The 18,656-nt window shown below is 38.2% G+C and overlaps 2 protein-coding genes across 3 annotated transcripts; both read left to right on the top strand.

Annotated features, from left to right (window-relative positions):
• The first annotated feature begins 427 nt into the window (after nt 1–427).
• LOC131962139 (solute carrier family 22 member 13-like) lies at nt 428–9,691 on the top strand. 2 transcript variants are annotated; one of them, XM_059327103.1, is made up of 10 exons: nt 428–992; nt 1,504–1,607; nt 2,875–3,029; nt 4,327–4,498; nt 4,591–4,711; nt 5,395–5,489; nt 5,572–5,786; nt 7,005–7,113; nt 7,229–7,423; nt 7,521–9,691. In XM_059327103.1, exons 1-10 carry the CDS (start codon nt 621–623, stop codon nt 7,591–7,593), a joined length of 1,611 nt encoding a protein of 536 aa, XP_059183086.1. In that variant the 5' UTR covers nt 428–620; the 3' UTR covers nt 7,594–9,691. The 2 variants fall into 2 exon arrangements, with proteins under 2 accessions (XP_059183086.1, XP_059183087.1); XM_059327104.1 differs by lacking the exon at nt 7,521–9,691 and having other exon boundaries at nt 7,005–7,118; nt 7,229–7,364.
• Nucleotides 9,692–12,033: 2,342 nt separating this feature from the next.
• LOC131962138 (solute carrier family 22 member 13-like) lies at nt 12,034–18,194 on the top strand. Its single transcript, XM_059327102.1, has 10 exons — nt 12,034–13,871; nt 14,047–14,150; nt 14,232–14,386; nt 14,648–14,819; nt 14,916–15,036; nt 15,134–15,228; nt 16,095–16,309; nt 16,412–16,520; nt 17,516–17,710; nt 17,821–18,194. Exons 1-10 carry the CDS (start codon nt 13,497–13,499, stop codon nt 17,888–17,890), a joined length of 1,611 nt encoding a protein of 536 aa, XP_059183085.1. The 5' UTR covers nt 12,034–13,496; the 3' UTR covers nt 17,891–18,194.
• The last annotated feature ends 462 nt before the right edge of the window (nt 18,195–18,656 follow it).

The following is an 18,656-nucleotide window of genomic DNA, read 5'->3' as shown; positions in this document are numbered from 1 at the left end:
CTAATAAAGTGGCCGGTGAGGAACTACACGGTGCCAGACCCCCCCGGCCTGTTCGATGGCCATGTCTGGCCCATGTATTTGAAACCCAGTCTACATCCACAAAATCTTTATTCAGGAGGGAATTCTGTTGCAAAAATCTGCTGGAAAAAAAACTGACTGGTTTTAGTACTTTTTCTGTAGAATTTCCTATTTTGTTTTTGTTTTGGGAAATCTTCTCGTGTTTGCGATTGATAACAATCGGAGAGAGTAGCTGTTGGTCTATAGATCGAGGTCCACTCAAATCTTTGAAGAGCATTTCTGATAAGACTCTTTGAGCCCTTTATACACACTTTCTAAAGGTGCTGGCTTTTCTTGAGAGAACTTACCATTGTAGTGCTCTGAAAGGAGGAATGATGCACCAAGACAGTATTAAGCCATCAGCTGATTCCAGCCTGAGGGACCCTGACATGTCATGTTTTAATACTTTGGTTGTCTGTTGGCAACTAGGCAAGTCATAAAACACACAGACAGTCAGTTTAAACATTAACTCAGGACCAGAGTTTACTGTCCAGAGCTGAATGTTGCTTATAGCCGGATCTTTCTCTGTCCCTGTCACACTCTGAGAAAATCCAGACACCAGTATGAGCAACTTTGGGCAAATCCTTAAGGAGGTCGGGGAGTTCGGGTTTTTTCAGAAACGTTTAGTTGCTGCATTATGCATACCCAGCTTTTTTGTAGCTTTCGATGTGATCGGGCAGGTGTTTACGGGTATGAACTTCCCACATCACTGTAACACTGACTGGATCTTGGAGCGTGGGCCAAACCTGACGGATGAGAGACAGAAAAATCTCACTCTCCCAGTGAACGATGGAAAATATGAAAGCTGTAAAATGTTCACACCTGTGGATTTGGATCTGGAAACCATTGAAGCATATGGGCTTAACACTACAACTGGATGCATTAACGGAACAGATTTTGAGGCACCCGAAGGTACAGCGAGCATTGTCACTGAGGTAAGATATACTTGTTACATACACAACACAGTTCCACTAAATGTATTTCATACTCGTTATTTATGTGGGTTGAAGTTTTTCTTCTGTAAGTTAGTGTGGCAGCAGTTCTGTGTTACATATCAGGTGCAGACTTTGACTTTTGAGCTTCTGATACTAAATAAAAAATGTATAAACTAAAATTGTAATTGTATTTTACCTAAGAGACTACTCTCAAAGATACTTACATACATAATTACATGGTTTCATAATTCTGACTTCAGCGGTAATAATCAAGACCATAAAAATCTGTGCTTCGGCTGTAAAATCAGCCCACATCTTTGCACAACTATATGACATTTCACATGCAAAGTCAGGAAGGAAGTGGTCATAGCTGCATTAGTTTGATCTCATGACTGTTACTCCTTCTTGGTGAAAGTGGTGCAGTTACACCCATCCCCAGTACCCCCAGGGACAAAATGTCTTTGGTGTTTTCTTTGCTTTTCTTCTCCATTCACATCCTCCCTGTCATCAGTTTAACCTGGTGTGTGACAGGAGCAGCCTGATTGAGGCGTCACAGTCCATCTACATGGCCGGTCTTCTGGTCGGAGCGCTGGTGTTGGGGCCAATGGCTGACAGGTGCACATTCACTCCCACCTTTACTACTAGTTACCTATGATTCGCCGAATGTATCATATTTGATACACAAGTTTTTGAGACCTCTACATCATCAGTGTGATTTTTTTCCCCCAGAAAAACCTGATGTTTACAGTCAGATACATGCAGTACCTGGATATTCCACTAGGAATCAGTAATTAATGCATCAGAGGGTCTCCACTTGAGACATCCAATATGGCTGCTGTCAATCAGTGACCTAAATGTCATTTTTCAAGAATGTTTTTGAATATATTTTGAAAAACGTAAGATAAGAAAAACTTGTAACTGATACTTCAATAGGAATATTTAATAGACTGATGTAATGTAAAATTAATCAATATTTCATAACTTAATTTATCTTAATACCGTGTTGAAAATGTGTTTATCTTTTTGATACAGCAGGTATTAATGAAAACATTTTCAATTGTCATTGTTTTGCATTTCATACATTATGCATTAAATAAAGCAACATAAAGTATTTTTCTAGTTGTCTAGTTGTCAGGTTAAACTGACAAAAATAGGTATATTTAGAGTAAAATTGAGATACCTCTCCAACAATTAAAAGAAATACATAATTTTTTGGGTGTGTATTTATAGATGGCAAAAAATTGAGCATTGCAGATCAACAAATTGCACAAAAATACCAGATGTGTCATAAAATGATTTTCTGGTTCCACTGGTGGATCCATCATTGCTGCATAAAAACTTCTTATCACCAAATGTATGATGTTTTGTTTTATGGAAAGAATGATTATGTATGTTTGAGGAAAATGTTAAAGGGAAAGTCAAAGTTTGAATTGAATAAAAATATTAGGTTTCATATGTTTTTTGTTAGCTGTGAGCAACAAATTGCACAAAAAGACCTGATGGATCAATAATGATACAAATTAGAATTCATATATGCAAATTGATATTTAAATATCAAGTATTATTATTTGTCAGCAGGTTCAATAAACACTCCAGTTAAAAAAAAAAATTCTGTTAATTATTTCATGGTTCAGGCTTACTTTTACATTAAACATACATTTTGTCACACAGGATACAGATAAAACATATTTTTACGTGTGACTTCCACTTCTTGAGGGTATCATTATCTCTGGAAACGTTTTACTGCAGTTGTGTATAATCCATGGGTACACTGCAAACATCATTCACGTGTGTGTGTGTGTGTGAGAGAGAGAGAGAGAGACATGGTTTTTCCTCATCAATCAGCTGATAAAATAAACTTTTCCTCCTCTTCTCTCCATAGGTTTGGTCGACGATTTGTGGTCCTGCTTTCACTCCTTTTCCTCATGTTGTTTGGTGTCTCTTCTGGTTTATCACCCAACATCTATGTTTATATGGTTCTCAAATTTGGAGGTGGCGTCTCCACTTCAGGCATTCTTGCTAATGCATTTGTGATCGGTGAGTATTAATATTATTATAAATGGAAAATACATCAAATTGGTAACATTAGAAATTTAATTGCTGCCAAATATATTTTGGCCAAAAATCAATATCAGTTTTGTACACTATGTTTAGAATATTATCAGCCCTGTTTACACAGGGGTAACTGAAGCCCTTCTATGCAGTCAACAAAGCCACCAGACTCCATTGACCAAGGCAGTAATTTTACATTGCAGATGATCATTTAGTTTGTGTTAATGTGCAACTTTGGTGAATCCAAATTAATCCTTTAAAACAGTCACACATTAACACTAACACATGAATCTATCAAAGCAGCAGCAGACCAGAAAATCCTGTGGTTAAATTGATATTTTATCCATGGAGTTTGGTGGCTTTGGAAAGAGTATTGAGCAACTTTGGTTCCCCCCCACCTTTCAAATCTGAACTAAAACTATAAGGGCTTGATCATAATGTTTCTGTGTGTATTTTTAGCTGAAACCAACCACAAAGTGAACTGACTTTAATTTTAATCTTACTAATATGTTAGGCTGTGGTTTGTTGAGTTTGTTATGTTACATTTGCAACACTTGGATGTGTTGCTTTATTGTTAAATGTTGCATTGAACTGAACATATCAGACTTGAATGTTGTCAAAATTACAGTGAATTAGTAAATAATAGTAGGTATTAAATTTGGGGATGGGCGTTTAGAAGAAACCTGCCAACTCGATTATCTATAACGTTAACAATCAATTAATCGCTGCATGCATTTATATGCAAAATAAAAGATATAAATACAGTACCGTGCAAAAGCCTGTTTTCATAACCGACGCTTTTATTTTGAAAGGACGAAAACGAAGACTTGATCCTGTCAATCGTAAATCTAACTCAACTAAGATTATACTGTAAAGATAACGTCAAGGAGTTCAATGTTGTAAAAATAAGTTTTGGATAAAATTCAACCTAGTGATTCATGCTAGCAAGGTTTGATACAGTAAGCTAGTTTTGCTCAAATGAATACTCTTGTATTTCTCTGTGTTTTATAATAATTATTGGAACTTTCAGTTTGCAAACTGTAGCTTTATCCAACTTAATTCTCAGCTCCTTGGCTTATTGACGTACAGCCACAGAACTGTGTTTCAGTTCAGTGAGTACTGATACACAGTCAGAGTTAAAATCGACCAAATACTTAACGCCCATTAATCGATCATCCATTAATTATTCCCATCCCTTATAAATGACATGCACACTTTCTATGATTGTGATAGAAAATGTGCCAGAAATTATGCCACTTCTGTCTATATTGTTGCTTTGTAGGTGGAGAGTGGAGTGATTCTTCCAAGTTTGCTCTCTGCACCATTATGTGCCACTTATCTTTCCCTTTTGGACTGATGACATTGTCTGGCATCGCCTATCTTATCCGCAACTGGAGGATCCTGCAGTTCGTGCTTTTCAGCCCTCTTGTGGTGGTCCTGGTGATCTTTTACTGGTCAGCAGCTTCTCAGACCTTTTTAGATGCTAATGTTATCTCCGTTATGCTTAAACGTGTATGCTATAGTTTGTGATTTGTATGTCAATTAGGATTCTCCCAGAGTCAGCTCGTTGGCTCATCACTCAGGGCAGGAAGAAGGAGGCGATAAAGGAGGTCAGGAGGGCCGCCAAGGTGAACGGGAGGACGGTCCCTGAAGATCTGCTCGATAAGGTGAGCTGCATTAAACACACTTAGGCTTGAACTAACACAATGAAATAAACTCAAACTAAAAAATGACACCTGCAATGTTTACAACGTTGCATGTCCTAAGAACAAGAACTAAGCAGGGTGAGGCAGCTTTCAGTTATTATGCTCCTCACCTGTGGAACAAACTACCTGTAGATCTGAGGTCTGCCCAAACGCTCAGCTCCTGTAAATCAGGATTAAAAACACTATTGTTTACTGCAGCGTACTCTTAACTTTAACACTTATCTACTGTACTCTACTGCCCTTACTTTTTAACTATGCAACGTTTGACTTGTGCTTTTTATTATTTTAATAATAATAACAATACATTTTATTTGGAGGCGCCTTTCTTGGCACTCAAGGACACCGTACAAAAGGATAGAAAAGAAACAGCAATAAAATACAATATAAAATGCAATACAATACAATACAATAGACATATTGACATATTGGACAGGGTTAAAGTCATCAAAGGGAATAGGTAGCTTTATTATTTTGACTCCTGCTGTATCTTATTTTATCGTATTTGTATTTTTATTTCTATTTCCCTGCTTTAATTGACTTTCAATTGGGTCTTGCTGTTTTAATGTGTATGTAAAGCACTCTGAATTACCTTGTGTTGAATTGTGCTATACAAATAAACTTGCCTCGCCTTGCCCTGCCTTTAGCTGGAGGTTGGGGATACATCCAAAAGAGGAAGCATGCTGGACCTCTTCAGGATATCATATTTGAGAAAACGAGCATTGATAATGAGCTTTGTTTGGTGAGTATGAATTTCAACCACAACCTGCTGCCCTTCTACAGCTATACCTGTACTGAAGTCATCTCTTCCACTTTGTTAATAGGTTTGCAACAAGTCTGGTGTACTATGGACTGAGCCTGAATGTTGGCCACTTTGGCCTGAATATCTACCTCACACAGTTCATCTTTGGCGCAGTAGAATTCCCTGCACGTCTGGGCAGTTTGGGTCTTATTCAGCGCTTTGGGAGGAAAATATGTGAAGCAGTGGTCCTGTGTTTTTCAGGCGCTGCTTGTCTTGTGATCCTTGCTATTCCAGAAGGTAATTTGTTTTTTTCCTGATAGGAATCTCTTCTTAGCTGTCTTTAATATATAGTTAACTAAATTCCTGAGAAATGGGACAATCCTGATTTTTCCCCCCGAAAGTATACTTTTAAGAAAAGTAGAATTTTTTGTCCTGGTGTCCTTACTACATTCATCTTCTAACCTAAGTCCAGAGATATAAACTGGCTTTTCAACCACACATGAAATGTTCTTACTTTGTTTGACGTGTGTTACTTAAGGATTTCCACTAGAGGGCACACCAGAAAAATCAGGTGGTTTAGAACATCCGGATTTGCATGATATAAACAGACATATTATTTGTATACAAACATTGACAATGTGCGTGCATACCTGTTGCAAAAAAACAGACCGCCAATAAGAACACTGTGACTGCAAAGACAACTAATTGGCAAAAATGACCACTTTCTAACAGAACTTTTTTATTTTATTTTTTACTGTTGAAAAGCTGTCCCAATATTATAACAACTTGTCAGTTGGGGATAGGCAAGTGTACAGAATGTATGTAATATATGTGTATAAAATAATAATATAATGTAAAGTGCTTAACAAATCTATTAGACTGCCTGTCGTAAAAATGAGAAAACATACATATTTTAGAAATCTTTCAAAAGCTTGTGTAAAACTAAAATGTTATTATTTATTTTGAGGTCAGAAATGTTCTTGTAATAACCATTAATTGCATTAATAACAAGTAATAAGGCCCTTGTAAGTCCTTACAAGATGCTTATTAACATTTGTGTGTGTTTAGAAGCTTATATAAGTGTTAATAATGGCATTACAAACACCCATGACCCACCCATTATGTCTTTGCCATGCCTTTATTAATCGTATTTTGTTTGCTTATTGATATTAAAATATACTTTATTGCTCATCTATCATAAGTTAACTATAAGTTAACTATGCTTTTTGCAACTACCGGATCTAAAGCGAGAACAATGCCTTATTACTTGTTAATTAATGGTTATTAAGGACCTTATTATAAAGCGTTACCAAGTTTTCTTGTGTATTTCAGCTTCCTGATTTCTTCCTTGATTTCTTTATTGGTAATTCATAGATCACAGCAGAAAAGCAGACAGCTGCAAATTCTGTGATAGCCTATATCTTTTCGGCTTAACACATATTTTGCCCTCTGACAACACGCACGTTTTAAATTATGTGTCACAAATATGCTTTTGTCTGATTATTTGTCCATCAGATCTTCCTGTAGTGGTCACAGTCATAGCCGTACTGGGAAAATTTACAGCCACCACCAGTTTCTCCATAATCTATGTTTATACAGCAGAACTATACCCTACCACTCTAAGGTAAGGTAGGTAATATCCCAGAGGTAAAATCTGTTATTACACTTAATATTGATGACATGTTTGCTGCTGTCACATGCTGTGAGATCGCTGATGAGTCCGTTGTTTATACTGGCAGGCAGAATGGTCTCGGTCTGAACTCCACGTGTGCTCGTGTGGCGGGCATCCTCGCTCCACTGATCAGGCTGCTGGACGCCTACCATTACTCCATCCCCATGGTGATATACGGCATTGTCCCTATTGCTGCCGGAGGATTCTGTTTATTACTGCCTGAAACCCTCAATGTTGAACTCCAGGATCACGCTGAGCTCAGGTGAGTTGATGAACCTTTTCACAGCAGCAAAATGCTTCTTTCACTTACAACAAACTCAAAGCAATTGTATATAATAATATTTTTGTTTTAATTGCAGTAAACCTGAAAATGGCACTGAAACAATATCTTTTACTAAAGAGCAAAAATCTGAGAAGAGCACAAGAATGTAACTTACATGGATGTGTTGGTTTTTCACTTTTTGGCATGTAAAAAGGAAATTGTTTGCCTGCTTTTAGCTGATAACCTGTGACAAAGAATGTATAAGAATGCAGTTACTTGGGTGGAAAGCACAAATTGAATCACTTTAAATTATCCAACATTAGATTTTTTGTTGTTACAATGTGTTAAAAAAAAGTTAAACTACTTATAGATTTGTATAAAGAGTAAATTAAATTATGTATATTTGCTGAACACTTTTCTTATGTTTAATCACCCAAAGTAAATTGTTTAATACTGTTTGTTATTCTCTTCCCCTGGATGTATTCTCTCTGTATTTTTTTAGTTGCAACAAATCACAGAACCTTGTGTAAAATAATAATAATCAATATTTCATAGCACAATTTAACTAACAACATCAAGTCACTCTTGTTCAACTTTGAGCTGCTATTGGTGGAGTCTTTATAACAGTTGTTCCCTAATTTAATATCCACGGATTTGCTTAACTCAAAATCCGTGGAATAGCCACGGAATAACTCAAATTTCCGTGAAACTGACACGGATTTCGCTACAATGCAAGTTAATGACAGTCATATCCCGTGGCTATACAAAGTGATTATGTACATTCACTGAGTGAATATTTAGAAAATAAAACATATATTCCTCGCTAGAAATGTGATCAAAATCCATTTTCAAAAGTCAAAATATTGATTTTTTTCACTAAAAATTAGATAACTGTCCGCCATGTGTTTTGTTCTGACCGCCGGGACCTTGAAAGTCATGTGACTTGGAACAAACCAATAGGAAAAAATATCCATGGAATAGCCACGGGATATGACTGTCATTAACTTGCATTGTAGCGAAATCCGTGTCAGTTTCACGGAAATTTGAGTGATTCGATGGCTATTCCATGGATTTTGAGTTAAGCGAATCCGTGGCTATTTCACGGATTCCTGTGAGACCAGGTTAATTTAAAGACATATCACACTGTTTTGATGTGCTGGGTTAAATGAATTAATAAGATGAATTATATTTACCTAGTCGTACTGTACATTGACTGATAGATGACTATCTTCCATTTCCCGCTGCACTTTAATGAGGAACAACTGCAAACTGCATTTTCAGGCAGATCCTAAAAGAGATTATGGAGTTTGGTTTGTTTCAGTCACAGTGATGGGCTGCACTGTGTTTTCAGCTTTCAATGTGCTGGTTCAGGTGTGGATGAACTTTACACATCACTGATATTCAAGCACCTGACGAATTAGAGGCAAAGATATCTCACCGTCAGAAGTTATTAAAACTGTAAAATGTTTGGATCACTGAGATAGTCAGAATTGAAAAAAAAGTTCAGAAAATCAAATGTCAGGGAACAAATGAGGGACTTATGTGGGAAAAAAGCCACAGGGGAAACCAAGTGAGAGGATTGAGTTAATTGCAAGGCCTGAGGGGACGGCACGACCCAAAATAACACACACACACCTCAACACCCTATCTCACCTGATAAAGAAAGGAAGCTATGTGAGATTGCTTTTGTAAACATTGTTGTGTTACAAGTGCTTTATGAATAAAGTTGAATTGACCGGAGCTGAGATTTACAACTGGTAAAAATTTCAAAATTAAAGCCTGCAATTCAGATATTTATTAAGTAATTTTATTTATCTTGAAAAAAATGGCTGAACGAGAGACTGCTTCATGTTCCAGCTCACACATTATGTCTCAAATAAGCACCACAAATAAAAAAATAAAAATAAAATCAAACTTTAATTTCTAGATATAGCGACATTTCTGAATTTTATTTATCTTTGCAAGTTTAATTTAAAAATGAATTAGTGTTGGTACTCTGAGTGCATTTACTTTCTCCATAAGTTGATTTAAGGTGAGTCGAGTTATATTGTCCTTTACATCATATTGTCCATCCCAACTTTAACAACTGGTGGTGCTGTTTTCCCTACTAAAAATAAGTTATACATTCATTACCATAATCACACTCTTCAATTGCACTTGGTTACATATTAATTTAAGTCATATGAATAATATAAACATATAAGACTTGAACAGGTCCAAGTCCAAAAGGGGAATTCAAATTCAAAAGGGTGTGTGTGTGTGTGTGTGTGTGTGTGTGTGTGTGTGTGTGTATATATATATATATATATATATATATATATAGACTAATAAATAGTAGCAAATAAATAAATAAATGAAAGAGAAGATGTTGTAACACTAAGATGCATGAGTTGTCTTAAGTTTGTTCTTAAAAAAAAATCTGATGCCCTCAGGTCTTCAGGGAGGCTGTTCCACAAACGTGGACCACAGTCACAAAACGACGCCTCACCGTTGGTTTTTGTTCTAACTTTTGTTATTATTAAAAGGCCACTCCCAGAAGACCTGATTTTGTGTTAGGTAGACCAGAAAGTAGAGCATGACAATAACATTACAATGTCTCTGTATTGGCTTGAGAGAGAAACAGTCATACTTTGGCAATGTTCTTTAGATGATAAAAGGCAGTTTTGGTAATATTTTTAATATGGGGCTCAAAGCTAAGATCACAATCAATGATAACTCCCAGGGTTTTAACTTTAAGGGTTTTGTTGACAAGGGTTAAAATTCAGTGCTTGGAGTTTCATAGTTAGTTTCTCTCTCTGTGCTTCAGTACTGATAATTGAAACTTCGGTTTTGTCCTGGTTGAGCTGTAAAAAAATCTCTGCCATCCATGGTTTTATGTCTAAAATACAGTTAAAAAGGGTATCTATTTGCCCTGAGTCATCAGGAGATGCGGCAATGTAAAGCTGTGTGTCATCAGCATAGCTATGGAAATGAATGCCGTGTCTCCTGATGACCTCCCCAAGTGGCACCATGTAAAAGTTAAAAAGAGTAGGTCCTAAAATTGAACCTTGGGGAACACCACAATTCATTTTAAAACTACTGGATGGACAGTCACCTCTACTTACAAAAAATTCTCTGTCATTCAGGTAAAATGTGACCCAGTTAAAAACAGTACCAGAGATGCCAAACAAATGATTTAGTCTATTTAAAATAATTGAATGATCAACTGTATTGAAGGCTGCAGTTAAATCAAGTAACACTAAAATGCTGTTTTTTTTTTCAAGTCCATTTCGCACCTGAGATCATTTACCACCTTTACTAGAGCTGTCTCAGTGCTGTGATTGGCCCTAAAACCAGATTGAAACTTTTCAAAAATGTGATTCAAGTTGATAAAATCATTTAACTGATTAAAAACAAGCTTCTCTAAATTTTTGCTTTCAAATGGCAAGTTCGATACTGGACTGTTACTACTAATAACTGAGGGATCTAGATTGTTTCTCTTCAGCAGAGTCTTAACTATGACACTCTTTAGGCTATAGTGGGAAAGGTACCCGTCTGAAGAGAATAATTGACTAATAATTGTGAGCAACTGTTCTTCTAAAATACTAAAACTGTTTTTAAAAAGGGCGTGGGAATCGGATCTAAAATACATGTTGAGGTTTTTAACTGGGATAAAACCTTACCAAGCATTTCAGCATCAACCAGGACAAAGTTCTCCAGTGTTTCCTCATGTAAAAGCAAAGGATCTTGGGAGTTTTTATTCGAAGACCGAAACTGACCTATATCCAAACTGACCTATGGTTTAACGCTCAATGGTTGGAAAAAGGAATTTGGGGTTATTGTTGTTGTCAACTGGTAGGAGGCCCCGGGGAAGACCCAGAACACGGTGGAGGGATTATATCTCTCGCCTGGCCTGGGAACGCCTCGGGGTCCCCCAGGAGGAGCTGGACGTTGTGGCTGGGGAGAGGGGCGCCTGGAATGCCCTGCTTAGCCTGCTGCCCCCGTGACCCGGCCCCGGATAAGCGGACGAGAATGGATGGATGGATGGATGTTGTTGTCGGATATTGATTTTGAAAAGTGTGCTTGTCTTGTGTGTTTAATTTCCCTGTTGTAGATTGAAAATTGTTCACGTAATATTTCATAGTTTATCATCAGTTTGTTCTTTCTCCAATTTCTTTCTGCTCTGTGGCACTCTCTACACCCTCTGACCGAGGAGGAGGTCTTGAAACTTCTGCTGGATTCTCGACCACCTACCCACTGGATCCGATACCATCCAAACCATTTCCTCAGCAGTAAACCCCTCAATTACACACATCATCAACTCCTCACTCACAGCTGGCATGTTTCCCACCACCTTCAAGTGAGCACAGGTGAGTCCACTGCTCTAAAAACCAACACTGGACTCGACCCAGTTGGGAAAGTACAGACCTGTCTCACTCCTACCATTCCTTTCAAAAACTCTGGTTCGCACAGTCTTGAACCAAGTCTCCAGGTTCCTTTCCAAGAACAATCTGTAGGATCCATAACAGAATCATTGTGTCTGGCTCGAGCAGGTGGCCAATCAGCACTTTCATTCCCACCAAGCGGCCCCACAGTCTCGGCTCATATCTCTGCTTGCCTTGTGGACATCTCCACATGGATGACAGAACATCAATTTCAGCTCAACCTTTCAAAGACGGAGCTCCTCGTCATCCCACCTCGTCCGACCTTATATCAGCCTATCAATCTTCAGCTTGGATCCATGCAACTTGTGCCCAAAAGCTCTGCATGAAACTTGGGCGTCATGACTGATGACTAACTGACCTCCAAGGTTCATGTGTCCTTAATTGCCCGATCGTGTCTATTCGCCCTGTACAACATCAGGAAAATCAGACCCTACCTGACCGAGCAATGGATACAACTTCTGGTACAGGCCCTTGTGATATTGCACTACTGCAACTCTCTACTTCAACCAGCCCAGGAGAGCACATGTCACTCCGCTCCTCATCGTTCTGCACTGGCTCCCGGTCGCAGCCTGTATCAAATTCAAAGCCTTGTCTCTTGCCTACAAAATAGCAATGGGGACAGCCCCTTCTTATCTGAACTCCTTTGTTCAGATTCACAAACCCTCCCGCCCACTACGCTCTTCGACTGAAAGACGTCTGGCTCCTCCGCCGCAGAAGGGCTCTGCGTCTCAAACCAGACTCGTCTCCTCTGTAGTGCCCCGGTGGTGGAAATGGAATTTATCAATCTTTAAGAAGAGACTGAAGACCCAAGGGTTTACTGAACACCTTCACACTTGATCTACACAGATGACAATGGTAAGTATCACACAGACCGCTCACACGACCTAAAAGCACTTGCATCCTAATGGACTCAAACTGAACCCACAGCACTTACTCTTGCTATGTTTCTTGACTTCATCCTTGCTTGTGTTGTGCTATCTCTCATTTGTACGTCCCTTTGGATGAAAGCGTCTGCTATATGACATTGTAGAATTCCAAAAGTTTTCTCCTCCTACTTCCTGACCCAGGAAGGACTTACTTTAACCAAAATATAATGAACCTCAATGATATGTGTACATTTTCTGTTTACTAATTAAGCTAGTGATGGAGGATACATCCGAAAGAAGAAACATGTTTGACATCATCCGGATATACTCTAAATGGTGTGTTTTCTTTGACTGAGATAATTGTTCAGGGCCACAGTTTTTCTCACTCAGGTTATAAGCAAACATCCATCCATCCTCCTTAACCGCTTTTCCGCACTCGGGTCATGGGGGCTGGAGCTGATCCCAGCTGACATTGGGGGTACACCCTGGACAGGTTGAAATATTTTGTGTTTTGACATGTATAGTCATTATCTGTGCTATGGCTTATTTTATGTTTAAGTTTTACAGCTGCTGGAGCCTTGCCATCTGTTCTACTTCTATAAGAGCTATCATCATATAACACTCATACCATATTATATTGTTATGTGGGTTAATATTTAATTTTCCAAGATGAATATTATTAACTTAGACATACTTCTGACTGATGGCATTTAAAGCTCGACACATTGATGAACCACAGTACTTTGATGAGGAACAACTGCCATTTTCACCACAAATATCAATATGAGCAATTTTGGGCAGATCCTTAAGGAGATTGGAGAGTTTGGTTTGTTTCAGAAATGGTTATTGGTTGCATTATCCATCCCTGGCATATTTGCTGCTTTTGACATAATTGGCCAGGTGTTTACAGGCTTGAACTTTCCACATCACTGTAACACTGACTGGATCTTGGAGCGTGGGCCAAACCTGACGGATGAGAGACAGAAAAATCTCACTCTCCCAGTGAACAAGGATGGAAGATTTGAAAGCTGTGAAATGTTCACACCCGTGGATTTGGATCTGGAAACCATTGAAGCATATGGGCTTAACACTACAACTGGTTGTCTAGATGGATGGGAGTATGAGGTACCCAAGGGTGCTTCCAGCATTGTGACAGAGGTAAGCAAATTAATAATGTTGTAATATTAAATTGCATATGGCTTGTGGACTGGCATATTAAGACATCTACCTGATAGGGTCCTTAATTCATGTGCATTGAACCCACAATGCCTTGCTGTGCCCCATTTCTTTCTCTAATCTATTTTCCCCTTTTCATTTTCCTTAACATTTTCAGTTTGATGTAGTGTGTGACAAGAGTGGTTTGATTGAGGGATCCCAGTCCATTTCAATGGCAGGTGTTCTGGTTGGATCCCTTGTGTATGGTGCCATTTCTGACAGGTACCTATAACATTTTATCTTCCTGTCACAACTTTCTGTGATTTGGCTTTAAGCATTATGCGCTTTTTCTTTTTTTTGTAGGTTTGGTCGACGTTTTGCATTCCTGCTTTCACTCCTGCTCACGCTGTTGTTTGGTGTGGGTTCTGCTTTCTCACCCAACGTCTATGTTTATATGGTTCTCAAATTTTTCTCTTCGACGTCAGGTGTTGTCATTCAGATAAATGCATCTGTGATGGGTAGGTTTTTCAATCGTGTTATTATTATTAGTCATGCTTTTAGGTGGGAAACTACTTTTGACGTTGCAAAACCAGAAAAAAAACCTCACAATTTAATAATAATGGTGATAATAAAACTTTGCACCGACCTTCTCAACTTTCTGTGTTATTGCTAGAGTCAGTTTGCATAGACTGCATTAATGTGGTAAAGGAGAGGTGCTCAGCTACAAACACTGAAAAAAACAACAACTCAGTATGTGCAATCCCTTATCTGTCTTACAGCCATTGAGTGGACTGGTCCGTCTAAGGCTGCTCTCTGCACAACTGTCATCTTAACCTTATTTTCTATCGGACTGACGTTGTTGCCTGGGATCGCCTATTTAATCCAGAACTGGAGGATCCTGCAGATGGTGCTGTTCAGCCCTCTTCTTATCTTCCTGGGAATCTCTTACTGGTCAGCAACCAAGTTCATATTTCGCCAAGAACATTACCAGAGAATATATATTGTAACATCTAACTACCGATGGTTTTTGAACCTGTGTCTCAATAGTTTTCTTCCAGAGTCACCTCGCTGGCTGCTGACCCAGGGCAGGAAGGAGGAGGCTCAAAAGGAGCTCCAGAGGGCAGCCAGGGTCAATGGGAGGACGGTCCCAGAACATCTGCTAGAGGAGGTTAGCTGCTTCAAACACATGTTGACTTCAACCAAAATATAATAATCATCTCAATGACACATGCACATTTTCTTAAATATACATTTTACTCATTTAGCTCAAGATGGAGGGTACATCTGAAAGGAGAAACTTGTTGGACATCTTCCGGATATCATATCTGAGAAAACGTACTCTGATAATGGGCTATAACTGGTGTGTCTTCTTTGATTGAGATAATTGTCTTTCTCAATCAGTTTATCATTATGCATTAGATAAATCAGTAATGTAAGTGTTTATAGGGCACATCTATCTTTGTCTTTAGGCTGTGATTACATTTGTCTTTTCAATGCAACGTTTGCCATCCAATCGTGCCAGAACTCATAACTGTCAAGTTTGTAAGTTTGGAGTTTGCATCTTGCTCACATTGGGATCCAATCCACCAGACTACATTATTGGGTTGAATGTCTAGCGTTGAGTTCGGATCTCACTTACCCCTTCTTGACCAATGCGAACCTAGTTCTCGTGCTGTTTCTGTTTCTCAGAACCAGTTTGCTTTTCCACAGGCTAGAGAGCCACGTCATTACTTCATTGTATACGTCTCTGCTTATCGTCTCTCTACAAATGTTGCTTCAGGCTTTGTGAGTCTACATTTGCATCCAAACACGATTTACACAACCCATTTGTGCTGCTCATCCTATGGACACCGATTGTGTTCTCATTTACAATGAATGTAAGATGTTAATTTTAGCCTTTGTTGTAAGCAATCGCGAGCCCACCAGGTCAAACTAGCTACCTAGCACAGACTACCTGGTATCGATCACACTGGAGTTAAACAAATCAAATCAAATTACTTACAATTAAAGTCCCTTGTTATTTTGTTTTAAATTGCTATTTAAAAGTTTTTATTATGAAACTACACAATCCAAAAATGTTGGGTTTGGGAAACATGACTCGTATACAGCCGAAGCTCTGATGAGTTCTGACATGACACACCCGATCACAGAAGTTGCATTGAAAAATTGTAACCACGACCTAAAGTAGTAGGGAAACTGAACATATCTCTTCAACTCTGATACTAGGTTTGCAACAAGCCTTCTATACTATGGACTGGGCCTGAATGTTGGCAGTTTTGGCCCAAATATCTACCTTACGCAGTTCATCTTTGGTTTGGTTGAAATCCCTTCAAACCCAACTTCTCTGGCTCTAATTCAGCACTTTGGAAGGAGAATATGTCAAGCAGGCTTCCTGTTCTTTGGAGGTGCTGCTTGCCTTGTGGTCCTTGCCATCCCAAATGGTATCTCTATAACCTTTTTTATGATCTGAAACATCTGAATGTGTCAATCTGTCTATCTGACATGTTTAGTACATGTTTTCCTAATTTAATATCACCCATCAGATCTTCCTGTGGTGGTAACAGCCATAGCCGTACTGGGGAAATTTGCTGCTAATGCCTCTTTCAGCGTAGCCTACGTCTACACTGCAGAATTATACCCGACCATTTTAAGGTAAGGCCACTCTTTCTGCTGCTTTTCATGATGATTATTAAGTTAAATATCTTGGTAACACGGATATCGGTTTGGATAAAGAGTCTGACATATTTAGTTTTTCAGTTTAATAGTATTTAATGTGGTGGTAGGCTGCACAGTTAAATCATACTGCAACAAGCAATACTACATTCTACAACAATTCTACAATGTCATTTAGCAGACACTTTTATCCAAAGCGACGTACAATTGAGAGTTAATATACAACACAAGCAAGGATGAAGTTAAGAAACATAGCAAGAGTAAGTGCTGTAGGTTAAGATTGAGTCCATAAGGACGTAAGTGCTTTTAGGTCTCGTGAGCAGTCAGTGCAATACTTATCGTTGTCATCTGTGTAGAACAAGTGTGAAGGTGTTCAGTAAAGAGTTGGATCTTCAGTCTCTTCTTAAAGATTGAGAAGGACTCAGCAGATCGGATGGAGTTTGGAACTACAGAGGAGAAGACTCTAGTTTTAGACGTAGAGCCCTTCAGCGGCGGAGGAGCCAGATGTCTTTCACTCAAAGAGCGTAGTGGGCGGGAGGGTTTATGGACCTGAACAAATGAGTTCCGATAAGCAGGGGCTGTGCCCGTTGCTATTTTGTAGGCAAGAGACAAGGTTTCGAATTTGATGCAAGCTGCAACTGGTAATTACCTTACTGCTTTATTTCACAGCCTGCATATCCTGTAACTGAACACTATAACTTTTACAAACTTTTTAAACTTACCAATTGTCCTTGTTCACAGTTACATCATTACTGTGCTCCCTGTGTAGGGTGTAGAAATAATTACAATATTAAGGCGTGTATTTCTAAATACAAAGTCATCATTGCAAGATATCTTGTTTTCCTCCCCTGTACTTTTGTTCCCCAGAAAGTATTTTATTGACATTTAGTATATACTTCATAATTAAAAAATAAAGTAACTAAGTCATTCAATCCATGTGCGGTTCCTGATGAGTCCATTGTGAATCCTTGCAGACACAATGGTATTGGTCTCAACTCCACGTGTGCTCGTCTGGCGGGCATCTTCGCTCCACTGATCAGGCTGCTGGACGTCTACCACGACTCCATCCCCATGCTGATATACGGCATTGTCCCCATTACTGCTGCAGGATCCTGTTTATTACTGCCTGAAACCCTCAATGTTGAACTTCAGGACCACACTGAGCTTAAGTGAGCTGAGTATAAATGCAGTCTATGAAAGAAATACATAGTTAAATTACACTAACTGTAATTTTGTGCAAACAATTCTACATAATAGTTTTTTCTGTTCTTAATTTTAGAAATCCAGCAAATGGAGCCAAGGAGAACCGATACAATGTTGAACAAATTATTGAAGAGCACACATTTTAATTTGTACTGGAATCACTTTTTCCCTCTTATTCATAATATATTTATCAGGCATGAAAACTGTGTTGTTTTAATGATTGTTTAGAATGAAAAATCGAACTAATTGTCATAACTATTAAGTGCCAACCATAATCAAATTATTTCAGAAATGTATATATTAACTTAAACAGCTCTGTCCCCTATGCCAAATAAATTAAAGTGTTTTGTTCCCAAAATACAGACATTCAGTTAGTTTTTTTTATGCTCTTTGTGTAAACATTGTTTTGTTACAAGTGCTTTATAAATAAAGTTGAATTGATCAGAGCTGAGATTTACAACTGGTAAAAATGTCAAAATTAAAGTCTGCAATCTTATCTTGAAAAAAATGGCTGAATGAGAGACTGCTTCATGTTCCAGCTCACACACCATGGCTCATGGGTTGAACATTGGACACTATACTAATAATAAGCACCACAAATTAAAAAAAAAAATCAAACTTTAATTTCTAGATATTGTGAAATTTCTGGATTTTATTTATCTTTGCAAGTTTAATTTAAAAAGGAATTAGTGTTGGTACTCTGAGTGCATTTACTTTCTCCATAAGTTAATTTAAGGTGATTCGAGTTATATTGTGCCCTTTACATTATATTGTCCATCCCAACTTTAACAACTGGTGGTGCTGTTTTCCCTACTAAAAATAAGTAATACATTCATTACCATAATCACACTCTTCAAATGCACTTGGTTACATATTAATAAGTCATATGAATTATATAAACATATTCACACT

This window comes from Centropristis striata, chromosome 23 (assembly GCF_030273125.1).
Source record: "Centropristis striata isolate RG_2023a ecotype Rhode Island chromosome 23, C.striata_1.0, whole genome shotgun sequence".
Lineage (NCBI taxonomy): Eukaryota > Metazoa > Chordata > Actinopteri > Perciformes > Serranidae > Centropristis > Centropristis striata.
This window is presented reverse-complemented; position numbering and strand designations above follow the sequence as displayed.

What these genes read in the sequence shown, in the direction of transcription:
- LOC131962138 (XM_059327102.1), top strand. Translation starts at nt 13,497, where the DNA reads ATGAGCAATTTTGGGCAGATCCTTAAGGAGATTGGAGAGTTTGGTTTG. An exon ending in CAGAACATCTGCTAGAGGAG is followed by an intron (nt 15,037 to 15,133) that starts GTTAGCTGCTTC and finishes TTACTCATTTAG; the next exon opens with CTCAAGATGGAGGGTACATC. An exon ending in CAGGACCACACTGAGCTTAA is followed by an intron (nt 17,711 to 17,820) that starts GTGAGCTGAGTA and finishes TCTTAATTTTAG; the next exon opens with AAATCCAGCAAATGGAGCCA.
- LOC131962139 (XM_059327103.1), top strand. Translation starts at nt 621, where the DNA reads ATGAGCAACTTTGGGCAAATCCTTAAGGAGGTCGGGGAGTTCGGGTTT. An exon ending in CTGAAGATCTGCTCGATAAG is followed by an intron (nt 4,712 to 5,394) that starts GTGAGCTGCATT and finishes CCCTGCCTTTAG; the next exon opens with CTGGAGGTTGGGGATACATC. An exon ending in CAGGATCACGCTGAGCTCAG is followed by an intron (nt 7,424 to 7,520) that starts GTGAGTTGATGA and finishes TTTTAATTGCAG; the next exon opens with TAAACCTGAAAATGGCACTG.